This window comes from Stylophora pistillata, chromosome 3 (assembly GCF_964205215.1).
Source record: "Stylophora pistillata chromosome 3, jaStyPist1.2, whole genome shotgun sequence".
Lineage (NCBI taxonomy): Eukaryota > Metazoa > Cnidaria > Anthozoa > Scleractinia > Pocilloporidae > Stylophora > Stylophora pistillata.
Genome location: NC_142521.1, coordinates 47,907,822 through 47,929,705, shown reverse-complemented (window position 1 = coordinate 47,929,705; position 21,884 = coordinate 47,907,822). Strand labels below are relative to the sequence as shown.

General features: G+C 37.3%; 1 protein-coding gene across 1 annotated transcript; it reads right to left on the bottom strand.

Annotated features, from left to right (window-relative positions):
- Positions 1-1,943: 1,943 nt before the first annotated feature.
- On the bottom strand, positions 1,944-20,309 carry LOC111336896 (uncharacterized). Its single transcript, XM_022943068.2, has 9 exons — positions 20,092-20,309; positions 18,842-18,948; positions 11,070-11,241; positions 10,455-10,565; positions 7,549-7,701; positions 4,740-4,849; positions 4,113-4,275; positions 3,368-3,508; positions 1,944-2,376 (listed from the first exon to the last, which is right to left on the bottom strand). Exons 1-9 carry the CDS (start codon positions 20,198-20,200, stop codon positions 2,363-2,365), a joined length of 1,080 nt encoding a protein of 359 aa, XP_022798803.2. The 5' UTR covers positions 20,201-20,309; the 3' UTR covers positions 1,944-2,362.
- Between the last annotated feature and the right edge of the window lie 1,575 nt (positions 20,310-21,884).

The window sequence follows — 21,884 nt, the reverse complement described above, 5'->3', positions numbered from 1 at the left end:
GACTTCATAACAGTAACCACAGAAAAGAGACTTTGTTTGAAATGCTTCTCTGCATGGTAATTCAGACTTTTAATTAATACTACCCCTTCATGGAAATTTCCATCAACAGCACCACAGACGACGGAATGACAGCGATGCCAACATATAATTCTTCGTAGAGAAAAAGCCACGGATCTCACTTTAGAACAGGTCACGCGCACATCTTATGGAACTTCCACACCTACCCAACAACTTCCGAGCTGGCTTGGCAGAGAATTAGGTAAGCTGCTGTAATTCCCTCTGCTCAGCTGTGTTGAATACATTTTACCCCGTACGAGCAGAGAATTCATCCCTCGGTCCAGGAGAAATTTTCGTGTTCTTACAGAAGCCAAAATATGGGAGCTCGCACTAAATTAAATTTCAAACCCTTCCCAAATTCGGAAAAGGAATGCCTAAATTTTAGAAGAGGCGCTTAAATGTCTACTTAACCTATCAATTTTAATTATTTTCGTGTCCAACTTCGTAATATATACCGATCACTGTAAAGAAAAATGGGCTTGTAAGACCAAAACTAAAAAAAAAGAGAGAAAGAAAAGTAACTAGAGTTCGAATGAAAGAAAACTCCCCACAAGGTTGTTCAATTGGTATCAACAGAAACTTATGACCTAGAACTACGACACAGGCCTTTGGTATCACACGACTTCATCTTCCGAGTTCAGTGGAACATGAGATAAATATGCACACAGAGAAATAAACACAAACCAAATCAACTTACCATACACACAGACACATCAAATATTTCCAGGTATGTAACTCAGTCTACTGACAAATCAACAATCCTGACCTGGCAGGGCAACCAAAACTGCACCCTCCCTCCTAAACATTTGAGAATTTAGGCAATGGCTCAAATTAATTCTCAACATACTCTAAAAAAGTTACCCTTTCAGCCGATCTCTAATATCATTATACACTACAGGGAGAAAAATAAGAACTATGAAAAGATATTGCAGGGCAGTTCAACTGAAATATTAGTATGTTGAGTTCAGAGCCTTTCCCACACATACTCTTTTCCAGACTTGTAAAAAGAGTAGAACTGTAAACAAGGGCATTTCACAGTCTGGCAATTACTTTTCATAGATGAAGAGGTAACACCTCTCGCCGCCATTTGCTCTACCAAAGGATTAACACTTGAAACGTCAACCTAAGAACTCTTCAATTCCCAGTTTTCATTATCAACTCTATTACTTTCCAAGAAAATCCTGGTTGTCAAAAACTATTCCACTTATTACTAATCAACCTCTTAATTGCCAGACTTCATCTTTTTTTTTTTGTACTTTTTTAAGGTCTGGAATAATACTTTGTACATATACTATTTTTTCAACACCTCAAGACTTCTGGTCACTTCTACAAATACCCTTCAGGTGATTTTACTTCACACTTGCTGTATATCCAACCCAAGACTATAAATTGATCTTTTTGGACCTCAATGGTGAAAAGAATCCTCTCCAGCAATACCCTTATCCAAATAAACATCTCAATTTCTGTTCCCTCATACCCTGGTAGTTACTTAAGAGCAAGATTTGAACAATCAAAGGTTTTGTCTTTAAGACCAAAGAGGACTGCCAAAAAGAAAAAATACCTTAAATCATCTTGCAAATTCTGAAATGATAATCATTTCATTCTGTTTTGAACCCTGTCACAACTGCGAGGTATAGCCTATTGTAAGGTATCCCTTATTGTAATCTGACATGATGTGGGCACCAAAGGGAATAAACTGATTATTACTTTGTGATAACCAGTTCAGAAAGTCTTCATGGGAACTACCTTATTGACAGACTAAAACCATTTGAACTGTGGGTATGAATTTGACAGACAGATTTGATTATTTTCCACTGCTCCTTTCTATGTCATATCGCCACCAATATTTGTTATGTCAGCCCTTTTTTTATCACTTGCAACGGACACAGCAAAACGTTTTCTTTTAATAAAGCTAAGTTATGGAAAATTCAATAAAAAAGAGAGGAAAGCCAACAGTGTTGGTTGGATAAATACACAAAAAAAGGACTTAAGAAAAACTTATTCTTGTGCTATATTCAATAACGATACAAATGAATATATGGTCTCTGCTAAAGTGAGCTATTTAACATAAGATATATTTCATCAGAACATCAGAGAGCCAAACACCACTGGCTGAGGTTTTCATAGCAGTAAAGCACATGGGTCAACAACACAGGAAACTTCAGTGCACCGAACATCATAAGCTGAGGTTTATCACTCATCAAGTTTCAGGACAGCACACCGAATTTTTTTGTCTTGTTCTAGCACCTCAGCACATCAATGCAAATACAGGAACTCAGTTGAATCACGGAAGTTGAACAGATCATTACCAGTCACGGCCTTTTGTGAGAATGGACAAACAGAACAAATTGAATCATTAGGAGTCACCACTGAATTAAAACCGCACATGCTAAAGCAATGTCTCGGCAGTGTACCAGCAGTCAGATTATTTTAGATTTCATCATAACAGAACTCAGTGTGCAAATCTATTTCTAAAACTTTTTTTGAATGAGGTAAATGGAACTCTTATCAGTCTTCACCAACATAGTCACAAGTATAAATGCCTCATTACCTCTTTTCCATCTGAACCCAATCTTTATCATTACAGAATGTAGGTCTGGAAAACTAGTTTAGAAATAATCACTTCCTTCTACAATCTTACATTGGAAAAAGCCTTGAGGAACTCTCAAGCAGACTCAAGACTTCTCGAGTAACTCAAAATTACATGAACAATCAAAAATGATAAAACCCTAAAGTGTGTACCACTTTTGGAATTGTTTTGCATTATGCATGAAAAATGACATTTGAGGCCTTCACCAGTACACTACATTCTTCTTCAGATATCATTTCGGCAAAGGAGAAAACCACACGTTTTATGGAACCAAACAGACACAACAAAAAGATTTTCATTCAATAAACACTTTGACAACACACTTGTCCTATGTAATAACCTCAAGAGAAAATGAGATATGGGGTAAGAGAGTGACTAAAATGTGTTCAATCTGCTCTCAAACTGTTTTGCTGAAAGACTGAAAATTACGTCAATTTTCAAGTCTACAATATGAATTCATAATTGAGAAGAAATCTACTTTTCCATCTTTTATCCAGCAATCAACACACTATCTCACAAGATGTTTATCTGCTAATTAGAACAGTGCATTGATGTTAGCCTTCATACAGATGACTAAGAAAAAAAGCTTTCATCAAGAAGACAATTTACAACTCGAGATGTTTCATAGAAATGACACATTCTGGGGTCTGAAACAGGGATTTCTCTGTATATCCTCATTTTCTCTTGACTAACACTCATGTATATTTCACTGTGCACTACCTTTTCTGTATTGACCTCCTCCTCCTCCTCCGTAGGAACTAGAGTAGGAACCAGAGTAGCCGCCATCATAACCACCATCATAACCACCATCATAACTTCCACCACCACCACCTCCATAGCTTCTGCTCCCATAACCACTTCCTGTCGAGAGAAGACACAGAGTACTTAGGAACATATCGAAGACATGATGTGATCACTAACCAAAACATAAACTCAATGGCACTGCCACAGACAAATAAATCACCTGACCTCTCTTCTAGGTCTTTACACCCTTCACCACACCTTCAATGCTGGTGAGTGTTTAAGTGTTGTACAAATTGGTAATTTTTAAATTGTTAAATTCACTGTATGCCTTCAACCATGCTTTCAATAATTAGTTTGCAGGAATATACCATACATCCAACAATAGGATCGTGTGGAATGATGATAATGACCCAAGCTCGTCACAGTTTTAGAAGACTGCTTGAGAGACGGTATTCCCCAAGGAAAGATAGAAGCTACTTATACCTCACCGACAAGCCAAAGCTGATCAGAAATATGCAACCCAAACATGATGATATCCCCTGGTCAGGCTCCATAATCAGGAGCTTCTACAGCTTTTTTTTCATACATGGCTGTGTTGTAACGCAAAACCCAAACTGAAGAGCTTGCTCACAGGCTAACCAGACATTGGCCATAGTCCGCTGGTAGCTAGCTTTTATTGAAACCCCAGTCTATCAGGCAGAAAATGGAATGTTAGTCATACCTCCTCCACCATAACTCCTGTCTCTGTATCCTCCTCCTCCTCTGCCACCTCCCCTGCCACCTCGGTAACCGCCTCCTCCTCCTCGTCTGTAACCACCACCACCGCCGCCACCTCCACCTCTGGCATTTGCTTTCGATACCCTGATTGTTCGACCATCCAATTCCTTTAAAGAATTAATTAAAAAAAAGATGTTCAGAGAGCCTTAAAACTTCTATACTGTACCTTCTGACATTTTTCTATCAATTCAAATACAGAAACTGTTTTCCTATGGTGTACTGAGAAATAAAAACACATCTTTTATCCTTCTTGCCACTACATATAACAACAGCTGGAATATAAATGCATGAATTCTGCATAACAATATATGACAATTAACTTTTCATTTTGTCTGAAGCCAAAAAGAGATATCAACTAAAATGTTTCCATATTTGTTGATAATTCTATGCATGTTACAAATGTAACCTCAGACCTAATCATTAGGCTTGATCAGATAAACTACAAGTTGAGTGGCTGACTCAATCCTCGGGATAAGGGAAGATTGTCTAAACTGAAAACAACTGCGTGCAAAATAAATAAGATTTAAGTTTACAGTAATTCCATCAAAGAGGTAGAAAAGTCAATTCTTACAGTATCATTAAATTCTGCCACTGCCTTTTGAACATCATTTGCTGAGCTCACTGTTACAAAGCCAAACCCCCTTGATCTGTTTTCATCTTCTCGTTCCTTGACAATTTTAGCTGTGTAAAAATGAAGAATTTCACATGTAAAACATTCACACTGCCGTTTGGAATTTTCATAATCCTTAAGAAAGCATATTCAGTTTTAGTTTTCACAAAACCAGAAAAATACCTGACCCTCTCCACAAGGAACTCAGTTGATGAATTTTAATGGCTAATTCACCCGACCTTAGTCAATAAGTTAGTTATTTTTAGCCTTGTTAGTTACTTTTAGTCTTGTTTTATCTGTGAAGTAGACAGAAAAAGCAGAAAATTGAAATAACGACTATCCAACTGCTAATAATAATAATTGATATTATTATTATTAACACATTGACTCCTGAACCGCCCGTAACCGCCTGAACCTCGCGATCGCCTCGCGCGAGAATGCTTTCCCCCCTACCTCCCATACTAAGTGGAGCTTTGTCCCCAAACTTCCTCTATAGTTTGGAGATCAATAAGCCAATCAGAATCCATTGTTTGCACAGATATTTTTTCGACTTTAGGGGGTACTAGAGGGACATTACTCTATGCGTCTTCACTAAATGATCAAATTTGAAAATATGGCGTCCATGTGGCCGACCCTCAAAATTTCCAGGTCAGATTTTTCGTTCATTTGCGATCGTGTTAGACCTTGTGGAATTCAGAATGTAAAGTAACAATGCTCTAGAATACTCTGCTTGGAAAAGAATGGATATCCTGGTCTTAAAAGTGACAGAATAAGCTCTCAAGTCAACGACACAACGATTCTCTAAGGCGATGCGAATTATGGACATAAAGTGAAAACCGAACTTTCGGACTTCAAGCAGGGCCTGGCAACAATTTGACAATTCGATGGCCCGGTAAATATTATGTTCGAGTAACAATGTGTTCAATAAGTATAGTTTAATAGAAGATTTTGCCTCAAATCGAAGTTTTTTCAGAATTTTCAACATAACGCTGCGCAATTTCTGGCCATGAAGGCAAGTACACAACGATCTAAGCATGACGAATTTTACTGCGTAGGCTTTGTACACGTAAGAAATTCGTACGTTTTTCGCTTATAACAGCAAATCAAAAACTGTTTTGAATAAATCTGATGTCCCGAAATATTTCTTGGCCATTTTAGTCTCACTTCCTATTGATAGATTCCATGGAACTTGAGATCTCTTCACTCACGGACAAATTTGCATATTCCCTTTTGAAATATGATCCACATGCCCATTTTCACACATGCGAAAATATTTAGCAATTTTTATGTTTCATCATGATTTTTGAGTTAAAACATAATATGCACCTATCGCTTTTTTCGCCGGAAATAAGTTCTTTAATTAGTCCTCTTTCACTGGAGCTTGTTTTTTGGAAAAGCTGATTTTTAAAAATTTACTGCGCATTGTGTTTGCCTTCTTGGTTTCTCCAAAATTTTGACTTTTCGTCGACACGTGTTACGTAAGTGTCAATGGGTTAATTGATATTATTATTATTAGCAACTGAATAGTCCTCATTTCAATTTTCTGCTTTTTCTGTCTACTTCACAGATAAAACAAGACTAAAAAGGCCGTTTACATTGCAGAAAAATCGGGTACAGACTTGTCAAAAAAGGAGTATGGACCTCACATTTTAGACTGTAAACAAACTGTACCATGTTTTTGGAGATGGGTATGGACCCGTGTTTTTTCTGGTTTTGGGGCCAGAGACGTCTGGCCCCAAAACCAGAAAAAACACTGGTCCGTACCCATAACTCAGCATTACGCCTTGCCATTTTGTTTACAAGAATTACGCATGTTCGATAACAGCACACAGCTGTACCAAATACTGTAGTCCCACGCAAGAAATTGGTCCGCTCCCCTAAAAACTGCAGTGTAAACGCAACCTTGCTAACTTGGTCCTTATGCCTCTTTTTATCCGACCCGTGATAAAACATCATCCGTGTAAACGGCTAAAAATTATGCGGTCCGTACTACTTTTTTTGACACGTCTGTAGCCGATTTTTCTGCCGTGTAAACGGCCTTTAAGACTACATCTGCAATTCCATTCTGCCACCACGTGAAATTAATAGAAAAAGAAAATTGTGGAGGGGCCAACATCTATGAACGGAGGTAATTTGTCCGGTTTCACGGCTTCCTTGTCAATTCAAAGGCGGGGAAAAGAAAGCTTTACGCTCTATATTCCCCTCAACAACACCTTTGACAACTTAATGCTTAAAAGATATTGATGGGCACAAGCAATTGACTATCCTCAGCATCCTTCGACTAAAAACAACTTTGTGATCATCGATTTTCCCCGACAGTCAACAGACAAACCTTGTGGAGTAAGTTACATCAATTCTTAACCTAGCAGCCGATGATGCTGGACTGCTATCGCTAGGTACATCCTAGCATGAACGTAGCATCCATTTCCCATGTTCGTTTGAGCTATAAAGTTAACACTGATAAGTGAAATTCTCGAATACTTCATCGATCTCTCATCAACCCACCGCTCGTTCGATAGACACGACGTGAAGCTAAATTGATCCGTTCACGCAATTTGTTTAAGTTCAAATTCTGTCTTCTTTAAGACACAAATGACAGAGAAAAGCCCGAGGCCCGTGGATGACACTAAACCAAAAAACCGATCATGAAGGCTGCAAGCATAAACTGAAATAAATTGCGCCATTTTCTTGATTTCTTTACAACGAATTTCCTTCAAAGAACTGATTAAAAAGCTCACTGGCCATTATAATAAGCTGCGTTGTAACTCACCATCTAAAACGTCCACTGTGCCCTCAAAATGGCTCTTGAGGGAATCATCATCGGTGCTGTAGCTCAGATTGCCGACGTAAATTTTATACTCTTCCATTATCTTTGCACACGCCTCGTGTTCTTTCTTCCCGAGTAGGATATATCGTCGATAATCAGGTCAAACCGGTTTTTAAGTCGCCTGACTCCTCCTCTCTGTCAAATGGTCTGGAAACGAGCACGAGGTTTCCTGACCAACAAAGGGGTCATGTATGATTGTCAAGTGGAGAGATCTGGATGTAAGAGGAGAAAGGAAAGAGAAGGAAGAATATTTCTTTGACAGTTCCATTCTCGTTGATTTCCGTTGAAAGAATAAAGAGGGCAGAAAAGGGGGTGTCTTGATCCCGCTTCACGTTCAAATTTTAGAAAAATTTAGGCGTACGCATGAACAGCACGCCTCGCATTGGTGTCACATGATAACTTTAGTCTTAATCACGCGTCACGTATAATCCTTTTAGCCAACATCAGTGAGGAGTTCAATTCCAGTTTAATGACCAAGACGGCTCAATGATCACTGTTTTTTAATTCTGATGGAAAAAAGAGGCCAACATCCTGCCATCTTGACCAATTAACGTGACTGACAATGGACTGAGAGTTCGTCAAAAAGTTGCCAAGTACGTAAATTCACAATACCCATTGAGATATTCGTTGATATGACCGTCACGTGTCGTAGTAAACATCGTTGATGCCACAACCGCCAAAAAACGTTGTTTCTTGTAACATAAACAGGAAGAGGAAGAAGATATTTGCTCTATAGCACTTTAGATTCATTTTGTTTTTTGCCTGTTTAGTTGAAGGTCAAAGACGCCAAATGTTGTAACAACATAGATGATATCATGACATTCCCGGTTGTGAGTATCTACACACCTTTAGCCGTCATATTTCATCCCTAACTGAAAAGACTCACGGCAAATTGAAATTCAGTTTTTTTCTTTCTTCCTTTGTCTCTTTTTCGACCTTTCTTGTTATTATCCCGATTTCACTTGTACATGTACACCTGATTGTACTGCCATGGAAAAAAGCAATGAAGGAAAAAAGGAAATAGCCAAATTCAAATTAAATTGCGTATACCATTTACACGACATTGGCGTATTCCTTCTTTTATTGGCTTTTATCTAGGACCAAGTTATTGCTGCTGGGTCTATCTACATGCATAAAAGAACATACTCATAAATTTATACGTGTCACTATATCGAATGGGTGTTTTTTTTTCCAGAAAATACGGACTTCTAAATTCTTCTTACACTATCATCCTTGAATCAACAGTTAAGGCCATGAGAATAAAGGAAACGATGATCAATTTAAGAAGCAACCAAAGGTCAAACAAATTCTCTTTATGAGTTCCATGAAAATTATAAAGAGAACAAAGTGGAGAACAGGAGTTCTAACATTAGGGTAGAAAGGGCTAAGGTCCAACCCTCCTTGGATACCCACAAATCCAATCTCGGTAAGTAATTCAGATATGGTGATTGTAATGTACCAAGAAAATTAACAACAAAATCAAGCGATCCAAGTCTACTTGACTGCTCTAATAATACTATGGTACATTATAATTACCATAATAATGTATCAAAAAAAGAGAAAACCTCCTGTAAGCTTACGAAAAAAAAAAAAAAAAAAAAAACACTATTTCTTAAGTCCTCGTGGAATTTTTAAGAACACACAGTTAATTTTGTTGACACTCTTTTTAAGTTGGTAGCTGTAATTTATGATGCAAGGAAAGACTGGTCAGGAATATATCAAAATATTGAAAAACTGGCACTTTGGATTGGAGTGTGGACTTTCAGTAGTGGCAACAACAAAGTGGATGTTTCTTTTTAATAAGGTACAATGATGGTTTTTCAACTCCTTTGAACAGGTGAGCATAGAAAAAAAATGTCTAAATATCTTTACTAAACTAACAAGAACTAAAACTATGTATGAATTTCTGCTCTTCATATAAGTCACCATATCTGCACAATAAATGGATCATCAGAACATCAGAAAGCCAAACATCATTAGCTGAGGTTTTCAAAGCAGAATGTGCACAGGACAATAACACAGGAAACTTCAGCACACTGAACATCATAAGCTGAGGTTTATCATTCATCACGTTTCAGGACAGCAAACTGAATTTTTATGTCTTGTTCTAGGACCTCAGCACATCAATGCATAACAGACTGACAGGAACAGAGTTGAATCATGGAAGTAGAACAGATGGCCTTTTAGAAAATGGACAAACAGAACAATTGAGTCATTCAAATTTATGCAAATTATACCCCACCCCTTTGCTAAACAAAAAACACAGCTTGGACATGTGAATCATGAAAACATCACCCAAGAGAACCATTTTATGATTTTGATAAGTGAACAGCAAGATTGTAAGTTTTTTGTTTTGTTTTCACATGTACATTCAATCTGATTGACAACAATAACAGAGATGAAGGTGTTAATGATGATGAATATAATAATCACGATACAGCACCAAATGGTACATAAATGACAAATTTATGACAGTGACGTGAAAAAAGATACAGAGTTTCTGTTTGCACACATCGTCATAACAATAGAAATCTAGCAGGTTGTTGGTACATTGGCACATTTCCTTTTGCTGTTGTCCAGATTTATAAAAATATCATGGACTCATTTCTTAGATAAGGGCTCTTACTTGATTTATAACAGGTTTTCATTTTTGTTTCTGAATGAGTTTTGCTACAATTATAGATGTAGTTCTAATAAATAAATGCACCACTCCCTGTCATGTCACACAGGGTGATAAAAGAACATCATTATTAATGCAATCCTTGCCCAAGAAGAGTAAGTACATCTCTATCTTCAATGCAATATGGAATCTTTACCTTATCTGGAGCCATGTTTCTTTTAATAATAACCAGAGCTGCCACCACCATATGTGTACTGTCCGCCACCACTGCCGCTGTAGTTCCCTCCATAGCTTCCACCCCCATAGTTTCCTTCATAACCTCCACCACCACTAAAACCACCTGCCAATGAGAAACAGTCACCAACCAAATTTGATTAACCACTCTTGATGTCTCATTTAATACGGATACATGAACAACTGTGAAACTTGCCTATTCTTGTACATGTTAAAGCTATTTCTTGGGGTATACAAGATGATGTTTAGCTAGCCAAAAATACCATGATAACTGTTGGCAGTAGAGGCCTACTGGCTTACAAGGTGACAACCCTTTCACTCCTGAGAGTGACCATGAAATAATTTCTATATAGAGGAGGTTAAATACACAATAAAACAGTCACGTAGTGGGAGTAAAGCAAAACAGCAACTGAGGGAAATCATTTGACAAAGACCATGACGAGTTTGAATTAAGATCTCTAGAGTGAAAAGGTAACAATTTCTTCAAGTAAACAATGTGATGGCTAAAATAGAACTGAGATTTCCTTTCAAGAAAGAGGCAATCATGTACAGGTAGATGTATGTAGGTTGGTCATAAGTGGGTAGGTTTGCATCAACACAATGAACTTACCTCCACCATAACCACCACGTCTTCCCCCACCAAAGCCTCCGCCTCCATAGCCACCGCCTCCATAGCCACCACCACCTCTACCTCCGCGGCTTCTAAATCGGCCATCAGTGCCTCCCCCTCCACCAGAACGGGAGTTTGCTTTGGATACTTTGATTAATCTGCCATCAAGTTCCTTGGGAACAAATTGTAACTTGTGTTAATGTTTTGTTACACATGGTTCGTACAACTTCAGACAAACAAAATTCAAGGACTTTTCAAGGACTATTCAAGGACAAAAAATGGTTTTCAAGGACTAAGTTTTATTCATAAATCTAAACCATTTACGATTGAATACACATTTGCCCATCCCTCATTTAAATCGAAAACAAAGGGAAATGAAAAATTCATTGACCAAAACATAGCCAAACCCCTACATGTTTACGTTGCCCTTTAAAACAAAAGCACATGGTGGACTACCCCACATCGGAGGCCTTGCACATGAAATTGAGGCACAGATCCAACTTTGCTTCATGTACCACTCACGTTTTATACCAACCATTTCCGCTTTTTGGTAGTTACTAGTGGACAAATTTTCCATAGCAAAATTGTTTAATTTATCAGAAAAGCGATAAGGCGCACAGAAGTTGCTAAATTTCAAGGAATTTTTATGCCCTACTAAAGAAATCAAGTACTTTTCAAGGACTTTTCAAGACGACCGTTAAAATTCAAGACCTTTTCAAGATTGTACGCACCATGGTTACAGTGTTCCCCACTGTCACAATAGCGTTATCATTTAACAATTATTCGCCGAAGGCGAGGTGAATATCGTCAAACAATCCGAGACGAAGTCGAGGGGATTATTCGACAATATTCACCGAACCTGAGGCGAATAATCGTTTTAGTATAATTTCAGAGCTGAGCTACAGAGAAATTTCTAAAACCATAACATTTTAGTAACATTTATTAACATTTTATTTTAACATTTTATATAAACTGCGCAGAGCGGTTTATATAGCGTCATATAAAGAACCACTCGACCAATCAGATTACTGGAAACTCTTTGCTCAGCTCTGAAATTATACTAAAAAAATTTAGTTGTCAAAATATTTTGTTTCTGACCAATACCCACCACTGTAGTTATTGTTGTCAAGCCTAACCTAAAAAATTACATCAGTGGATCACCTACTTCATACTAACTCTACTAATATTCATGAGTATCAAATTTCATAATTCAGCCACCTGCTTGCATAACTGGAACAGATAAAAGATATCAATAAAGAATGAAAAAACTTCCACCCTTTAATGGCAAAAAAAATCTACAGAAAGACATTGAAATTATTACCAACATACTTTTTCAAGCTTTTTTGAGATTTTGTTGGTTTGGTGTCTTGCAAGTCAGTTTGAACCTACATGTATTCTCCACTTGCCAACGTTTGGCTGAACTAGCAAACTGGCATACTACAACAATACTTGTTTATATACATGCAGATTCAAAATATCTGTTTTTCTCGGACAGGAAAGTTCCTCAAACTTGATTCAGAATCCTACACACACTGATTCCCCCAAAAATTGATAGCTTATAAAAAACTAAAATTTTTTAATCCATGCCCTTACTATAACCCATAGGGTCCTTTTGTTTCATTTCGAAGGTGTAGATGCAAACTCTAGATCATTTGGTGTAACTAATTAAAATGTACAGTAACATCTTTGCAATTTCAAGAAGTCAACAAAATATTCTTGAAATCCGAGTAAATTGAGTGGGAAATCTCGCGCCTTGAAATTTGAAAAAGGTATTAACTGTTATGGTGGTAGACCCTTCATCGAACTAAGAAAGAAGTAATAGATATCAAAATAATTACTCAGGCTTTCTGAAGGAAACGTCCGAGGTATAAATTTGGCTTCGGGTTTTTTTTTTGCGTTCAGTCACAAAACGCAGTTCTACTACAGCGCATGTGTAGAATGAACCCAAGTGCATATGGGTTTAAAGCACTAACTAAAGCAATGGCTGTGGCCTTCATGGACAATTCCTTGCTTCATGTATGCGAAAGAAATTCAATGGTTATTACGCCCAATACATATACAAAGTCACACACCATTTACGGTAGACCGATGCAAAAACTTGTGGAGCTTTTTGGGGACATGTTGGTCTGCGACCTTTACGAGATCAATTTACCAGCGATACTTGACAAGTAAACACCTTCAATCGAGGAATGTTAAGCGAAACCCGCTATATCACACGAGTTATCTCATATTATGTTTACATGTAAACACAACCGTGTATTTAGATGTTATCGAGAACCTAGCAGAACACCAGATGCTACTCTGAAACGTCTCAGAAGAAAGGGCAGAAAACTGAATTTGTTTAGGAGCGTATTCGTCTGAGTATACTGAAGTCCTCTTGGCTACGTCGCTATGTGAAGGTTAGAAGAGTTACAAAGAATATTTTTAAGCTTAATATGAAGAGGGTAAGATTAAATAAAGTTCCACAACATGAGAGGAAGTATTTGTTGAATTGTTCTGTGAAGTTATATCAAAGGATAATTAAATTGAAGTAGAGAGCAAGTTGGTATTTATCAAGGTTTTCTTATAACAGACCCATGTGTCTTTGTAAGAGTCAGACACTCATATCAAACTAATGAAAATTTAAACTGAGTTCAGATATAGAAAAAAACCCTGGTCCTACTCCAATGTATATTGACCCCAGCAAAACAACAACAGCACCATAATTATAGCCAAGCTAATGAGTTGGTATTTGGACAAAATTCAGGACAAAAATGTGTTGCAATGAGTTTATGCTCTTTGATTTACAATAAAAAACAAGGAATCAATTCTGTTAATGATCTTGTATCGATAATGAATATTGAAAATCAGTTGAATTCAAGTTTGTCTCGATTAACCAGACAATCCTTTTTAATGCAGACAGAATTACCCACACCTTCAAATGTGTTTGAGACTGACTATGAACTTTAATACAGTGAGAGCTACACTGGGACTGTTCATCAAGAAGCTACAACAGAAGGACAGCAGTACTGTACCTTCTTAGATAGAGCCTTTCAATCACTTGTATCCAAAAATTTCAACTATTTTGTCGACAATAGGGTGTACTGCAGTTGCTATCAATTGTAAAGGTAACATGGGCTTGAAAACATTCGATTCTCATGCAAGGGACAGGCCTTCTGATAGGGTGCGCAGGTGCGAAACGCACAATCCGAGAAAATTCGCAAAATCCCGCACAATACCGAAATTTTTACTTGAAATTTCAATCAAAATGGATATTTCTGTCGAGTAACAAGATTTCTACAATATTTTAGACTACTTTACCTTTAAAGACACTCTAGAATTTCCACGCTTTCATCAAACAACTCGTCGATTGCGTTATTCAATCAACAAGGCATTCTTACAATAGCCTGCGCTTTCCTGGGGACTAGTCTACTTCTAACTCTATTTTTCATTGGCGGTTTGTGCCTATGATTTTCAAATAACGAATCAGAGGTGTTGTTGAATAAGGCCGCTAGCGTTGTGGCTTTCTCATTCAAAGTGAAAAAAAGGAATGTTTATTCTTGGCATTTACAGGATGAACCGGTTGTCAGATATTAAGACTTTCGTAAATCGTAGTGGAATAAGAAAACACAGTTTCCATCCACAGTAACTTTTACTGGCGAACTTAAATTATGGGGCGATTTCCTCGAGTGTTTTCGTTGAGCTCTTTCGATCGCTTTGACGAACAGAGAATTGCTTCAAAATAGGTTCTAAGGTTCAGTCAATAAGATAAAAATCATTCAGAGTAAAATGTAAAAGTCATTTAGCCATTACATTAGCTCTATCCATTGAGCTAACCGCCTCCCGGTTAGCTCAATGGATAGAGCGCTGGACTGTTGTGCAGGAGGTCAAGGGTTCGAGCCCCGGCCGGACCAACACTCAAGGTCTTAAAATAATTGAGAAGAATTTGCTACCTTTTTATAACATCAAGAAATGGTTAGATATTCTAGTCTTCGCGGATAGGGACGAATAAATGGAGGTCCCGTCTCCTGCAGGGTTGGGGTAGGAGACGTTAATTTCCCACACACGAGATTACTGTGTGATGGATGTCTTCCCCTGGGGTGGGATGGGTGGGAAGGTGAGATCGATAGACTGAAGTGGCTGCCAGAGGCGCCTGATATGCTGACGTCTGTTCTCAACCTTGCACTGCACCCGTAATTCAGCCTCTGGGCTACAAGTGGTCAGATACAAAAACTATATTCATATTCATTATATTCATATTACAGGAGGAAATTCACATTGATATTACAAGAAAAGGTACGATTTATGAGGAGAACCCGATGTTTACTTTAAGAGGGAGTGGGATACGAAATATTTTGACGCAAGATTATGCAGTACCGCACAATTAGCCTCCAAAAAAGCGCACAATTTTCATTTTTTTCCTGCACCCTATCAGAGGGCCAGAAGGGATATTTATGGTAGAAGCCATCCTCAAGTTACTTTTGTGCTGCATGAAGTATCATTGTTGAAAAGCTTAGTAAATTATTTTTAGAGTATACATAACAACAGTGATTCATTGATATATTTGAATTGAAAGGGGTTAAAATTAATAAAGTTCAAAATAGTACCCTTTTTCAGAGTCATGTCTGTGAAACCAGAAAGTTCAAAAAGAGTTGTGCTGTGGCTGTCTATTCACTCTGCTACTCCATAATAAAATCATGTAGTTACTGGAATTCAAACACCATATCTGCTATTGTTCAGTACAGCAAAAGATTATATGAACATTCATCTTTAAGCTAGTATTTACCATCAGATGATTTGCCAAAAACTGTTTATGTTTGTGGAACTGAAGTAAGATTAGATCCTGAAAGTGATTACAGTGAAGAAATATTGTCTGATTCAGTTGACAACAAATCAATTCTCAAAAATCTTGTAAGAAATAATAGTGAATGCACAGGGTTTTAATGTGGTTTTCAGTTTTTTGTATGACGTATTTTTAAACCCACAAAAAGGTCAAAATATGCGTATTCCCTCTTGGTATGTAATGAAAGTCAAATGACTCTAATTGAATATACCGAAACTGTAAATAGCACTGCTTCTCTTGTTGTGGCCATCAGTAATATTCAATATTCAGAGATTTTCTATCAAAAACAATATGAATTATTGAACCGTAATACTACTTCAATCTACTGATTTCTGACAACTTCCCTTGGGTGACAAAAATAAACACAAGTAGACTTATTCATGACCGGCAATGATGAAATTGCTTAACATCAGTAACAATGGCAGTCCCCTAAAGATAAATCCAGATGTGTGATATTGAAAGCCCGAGTTCACGCAGCTAAGCGTCTAGTTAAAAAAAGGTCAATGAACAAACAAATGATGAAGAAAGGAGTAAATGAGAAGAATTAAGCACAGACCAATCACAAATTGGTTCTAAGCCATCCCCTGTATCCATGTTAAAATATCAGGGCTTGAAATTGTGCCTGTATCAGGTGCATAATTTGCAAATAAAGATTTAACTTTTGTGACTAACATTTCTCCATTGCTGGCAATTTTGCGACTGTTTTACAGTCTAGCTTATAAATTAATCATATTTAACTTGTGTCTTACTGGTTGCTATAGTTTTATCCCAAAAATCCTGCAAAATTCAAGTTAAATGTTGCATGACTTTTATCGTTGATTTCTTGCTGAGAAATGTATTGCTGCACACTTTTCAGAAACTATGTCGTGCAATGCTCATGAAATTTCTAGGAAATCTTTGTTTCTAATTTCCGGTTCTGATAGGTTACTTTTGTGACTAAAATTTTCGAACTTGTGACTAAATTTTAGAAATTATTCACAAATTGTGATTGAGAATTTTTTTTTTTTCAAGCCCTGAACAGAATTTGGTAAAGTGGGTTATTGTTATTACCCGTACCTGGTCAAAATAAGTTGTGTAGAAAAGTGCCTATAAAAGGCAGCATTGTTGTCAATGACAATGTGTGGTTCCAGAAAATATCCAAACCCCCCCTGCAGAAGAGATTGGATTTTCCAGGGGGAGGGGGTCAATTTGCCTAATTTTCCAAGGGGGAGGAGGGTGACCATAGGGAAATATTTCCAGAGGGTTCTTGTGGCACATGAGAGTGACAAAGAAAAAACACAAAAATTTACCATGACAATTTATTTGCAAAGATATAAAATATGAACGATTAGTGACCTGCTTGAAAATTATGTAAAAACATCAATTTTATGTTCAGTCAACCTCTTTTATCCTTCAAAGCACGAGTGACTTATGACCTACATAAAACTCATTTAAAAACATCAAATTTATGTTCAGTTAACCTCTTAAATATCCTTCAAAGCACAAGCGATTAATGAAATACTTGAAACTCATTTAAAAGCATCAAATTTTATGTTCAGTTAACCTCTTATATGTCAAAACTTTGAACACAGAGAATTATACTTGTCATAAATCAAGAGCAATCAAGACCTTACGTGCCAGTTGGGCTTCCAAGACCGACAGGTGAATAGTACCTTCGAGTGTTAGCAGTAGCGGAGTGGATATCTGACCTTTTAACAAGATAATGAATAAGGATCTCTTCAGGCAAAATCTTATTTTATTATGCAATAACCGTGGCAATTTTTGGCAATATTGCATCACAGCGGAACAGTTGGAATGCAATCATGGGAATCTGACTTCATGGAATATCCAGGAGACGAATTTCTTGACGTGTTTCATGTCATCACAAGTTGATGAAACCGCTCCAACGAATTATCCCCGATTTATTTACATCACAGGCCTACATTCCAGTTCGTACAAATGGCGATGGTAATTGTCTTTTCAACACCGCTTGTACTAGTTTAGCAATGTGGCATAGTGAACAACAGGCTACCAAGCTCAGGCTTCCCATGTGCATTGAACTTGCGCTTAACCGAGACTTTTACAAACAGCATCCAGTCGTTAATCAAGCACAAATTCCTTAGCATTCAAGAAAACATGGGAATGGTCCTAGAATCAGCGACGAGCAATTTTACCACTAACTCAAATATGCAAATTTGGTAGAACAAAATTCGATACTCGCACTGTCTGATCGCGCAACGAGGTCCTGGTCTCTTTGCTTTCTTCTTGACACAGTGAGAGAAAGTACAGTTATATGTCCTTTGCAATCTTACATTTCATTTGCAATCTTACATTTCATTTGCCTGTGGCCAAGAAACTTTGACAACGATTTCTTCGTGAATTGAGTGCATAAGGAACTCGCTGATCTGTTGTAGAATTCAACAGAAAAGCTGAAAATACATGAAACTCAAAATTTGTTTGTGACTCGAGCCCATCAGGAATTCGCATGAGGAATTTGCTTTACCTGTTATAGAATTCGACAAAAAATACATGAAACTCACAAAATTTGGCATCCTAGTGAAAAAACTACTTACCTGTTCCCTTCAATAAGAGATAGCAATAATTATTTCCAGGGGGTGTGCAAAATTTTTGGAAATTTTGGGAAATTTTGGAGGGGAGGGGGGTATTTTGGGGCAAATTTTGCAAAATCCAGAGGGGAGGGGGGTCATACAGCAAATCCCTTCCATGGGGGGATATGGATATTTTCTGGAACCACACAATGACAAAAAGCATGACTTATCATTCATATTTCTCAGCTGAGAAGACAATTTTGCAGGGCTGTGGTCTAACAGTGCCTGATGGCCCCTGATGCGTTACATTTGCTCTTGGGCAACTCAGGAATCTTAGTTTTTTCATAAAAAGCATATGCTGGACACCCTGGATTTGCACAGCCTCACTTTTGTGATAAAACTAGAGTGTACCAAATTCTTACCGTATTATCAAGCTTCTCACATGCTCTTGATGCAGATGAACTGTCACTAAAGGTGACAAAACCAAACCCTCTTGATCTTGCAGTTTCACGATCCTTTATAACTACAGCTGTAAAAAAATTAGAAACAAATCCTTTTGGATAATTCTCTGATGACCACCACTTCACAAATAAACATGCTTTGAAAATTGCTTTCGTTTCAACTTCCATGAGTGTCCTCCTTATACCGTCAATACAATATCAAACAGACATGTGATGTAAGCATATGATAGATAATCAAAGGCGTTGAAACTGAGTTTGTTGCAAGTGTGAAATAATGATGCCCAATGATCCCCAAAGTAAAAGAGGGAGTTTCAACAGGAAAGAGTAGATGACACAAGAGCCTCTTGTGGAAAACCATTTCACCATTGTGTTGTTGAAAAAAAACTAGTATTTTTGTCAGTCAGTTTGAGGACAGGGAAAGCAGAAGTTGTTTGAAGAATAAAGACACTAACACGGCCTTTCAGAGATGAAACAAGGACAAAGGTGGCTCAAGAAGGTGAGGACAGCTTTAAGACCATTGTGTACATAAAGTTAGTTTGTGAACTTAACAAAAAGCTCTACCCAAGAAAATATTCCAAGAGAGAACATAATCCTTTTCCAGGCATCATATCAATTACCACTTTCGCAATTCTCTTACAAACCACTACAACATCGTGAGCATCCATTCAAAATCACATCCATATCTTCAAAGGATTCGCTATTTGCATCATAGCAAGCCCCCCAACCATAGTAAAAGTTATTTGTCAACGAGTCAATGCTTACTTGCCCTTGAGTAAGTATACGCACGGTAAGGATGCGCGATACACTTCGGCGAAATGACTCTCACTTTAACAGTTATCCAATTTTTACAATATCTACTACAACTTGATAATCTATTTGTTGTGTCGACTGGCAATTTTCGCCGAAAGATCCATGGATGATAAGAAATTCTTGCGGGAGAGGCCCGTGTGATTCGATGCCTGACACAATTTGACTGACATTGCGACCGCGTGCTTCTGAAATGTGAAATTCATGTCAAAAAACGTGTCGTTTCATCACTTTCAAGAAAAGCAAGATTATTACACATTTGACGATCATACAAACGAGGATTCATACTTTTAACGGCATGAAACACGTGTTACTTTTAATCGTCAGTTTTAGACAACATGAGAACGCTTTGAGTTTAGATGTAAAAGAAAAAGCGAGAGAGATTTAAAAGTACGTAAGCTTACCGTTTACAACTTCTCCAATCTCCCCAAAATGTTGTGCAAGCCCGACATCGGTCGTCTCAAACTTTAAAGAACCAACGTAGACTTTACATTCGTTATCACTGTCAGCCATTGTGGGTAACTTCTGTCGATCGTCCACAGGAATATAAAGTGCTACACAATAGCAGATCTAAATGCACATACTTTCCGATCTCGTGTTTTTCCGCGCATTAGGAAAAACCTGCTAAACTGGTTTTCAATTCAATTCGTTCCCAGGCTCTCGCACAACGTGGGTGGTTTGGTCCGCTTGGTCACGTTGAACTTTGAACTTGAACTTTATTTTTATTTAGACACGGTAAATCTATCAGATAAAATAATAATATTATTACAATCTATTATTACAGTTACAATCTATTTTAATCTATATAAACATGATCTAAAATTTAAAAGTAAAATAGAAAAAAATAAAGAAATTCTGCTTTACATAGATGCCGTGTGTGTTTTGTCGATTCATTGTCGATTCATTGTCGATTCATTGTTTTCAGATCCAACTAAGAAATACCCAAAACAATAGGGATTCGGGTATGGGAACACCCCAAAACACTGAAATACCAAAAACACTGTGACGAACTGACAGGGAATACCTAAGCAATATTGGGATACCAAAAACATGGGCCCATGTTTTGAACATCTCCGAACCCAGATCCCAATTACTTAGGGTATTCCCTGTCTGAGAGACACATAGCGGGCCAGCTGTAAGCTTGACAAATTATACATGCTCGAAGCTCTATCTCTGGTACTGTTTCCATGGTGCATATGGTCCTTTGTTTCGCTCTGTAAACGCCATAAGCCCTCTGAGCTCAAGACCAGCGAAGATGTATAACTGAGATCAAGAAAATCAAGTCACAGGTTCATTAACCTCTTCTTTAGATCCTTTTAGTTGCTAATTGGACTGCTACTAGTGTTGCACCCTGCACCTCAGCTAGGGCTAGATATTCAGAAGGAATGACGAACAAGCTAAACAAAGACAATCAAAGACTGCTACTAATGGCACAATTTTTAAAGTATTGAAAAAGAACTAGAGGTTGCATAGTGACAAAAACACATAAAACTTTCGGCGTCCCACATCCGAGTGTATGAGTACCCATTTCCAAGAATATATATGAATTATATGATTAAAAAATATATTGCCTAATTAACATTCGACCAATAATGAAATGGTAACAAATAATAATAATAATAATAATAATAATAATAATAATGATACTAATGATAACAATAGTAAAGTTTCTGTATAGTTTTAGACATGCTTTTACTGATCAGATTATTAGAATTTGAATCTGTTCAGATTTGACTCCGTTATTTATAGTTTTCTAGACACTTTAACATTAAAAAAAGGAGTAGATGTGAGCCGAAAATGAGTTATTTTGGATCGTTTTTTACGCTGTTACTTGTATTTTGTATTGTAGAGGATTTTATGGAAATTATTGCTAAATAAAGATTATTATCATTATTTATAGTAAAGTAATAATAATTTAAAGGGGCTTATTCGAAAGTTCCCCTTTCCTCTGGGCTCCATGCAACAATGATTGCCTTTGCTTCTTTTTATCTTAATTGCAATTACATTTTTTGAGACTTTTGTTTGATACAAAAAGGCATTCTGCGTTTCAGGATATTCTGTTATTCCGCATCATAACTATTCCACCATTCCGCCGAATGAATTACTCAAGGGCTTGCTTTCTTCGCAAATTTATCGGCCCTTTTCGGTATAAGTCGCTGATTCAAACAACAAGATACTCTCTTTTCGAAAATAACAA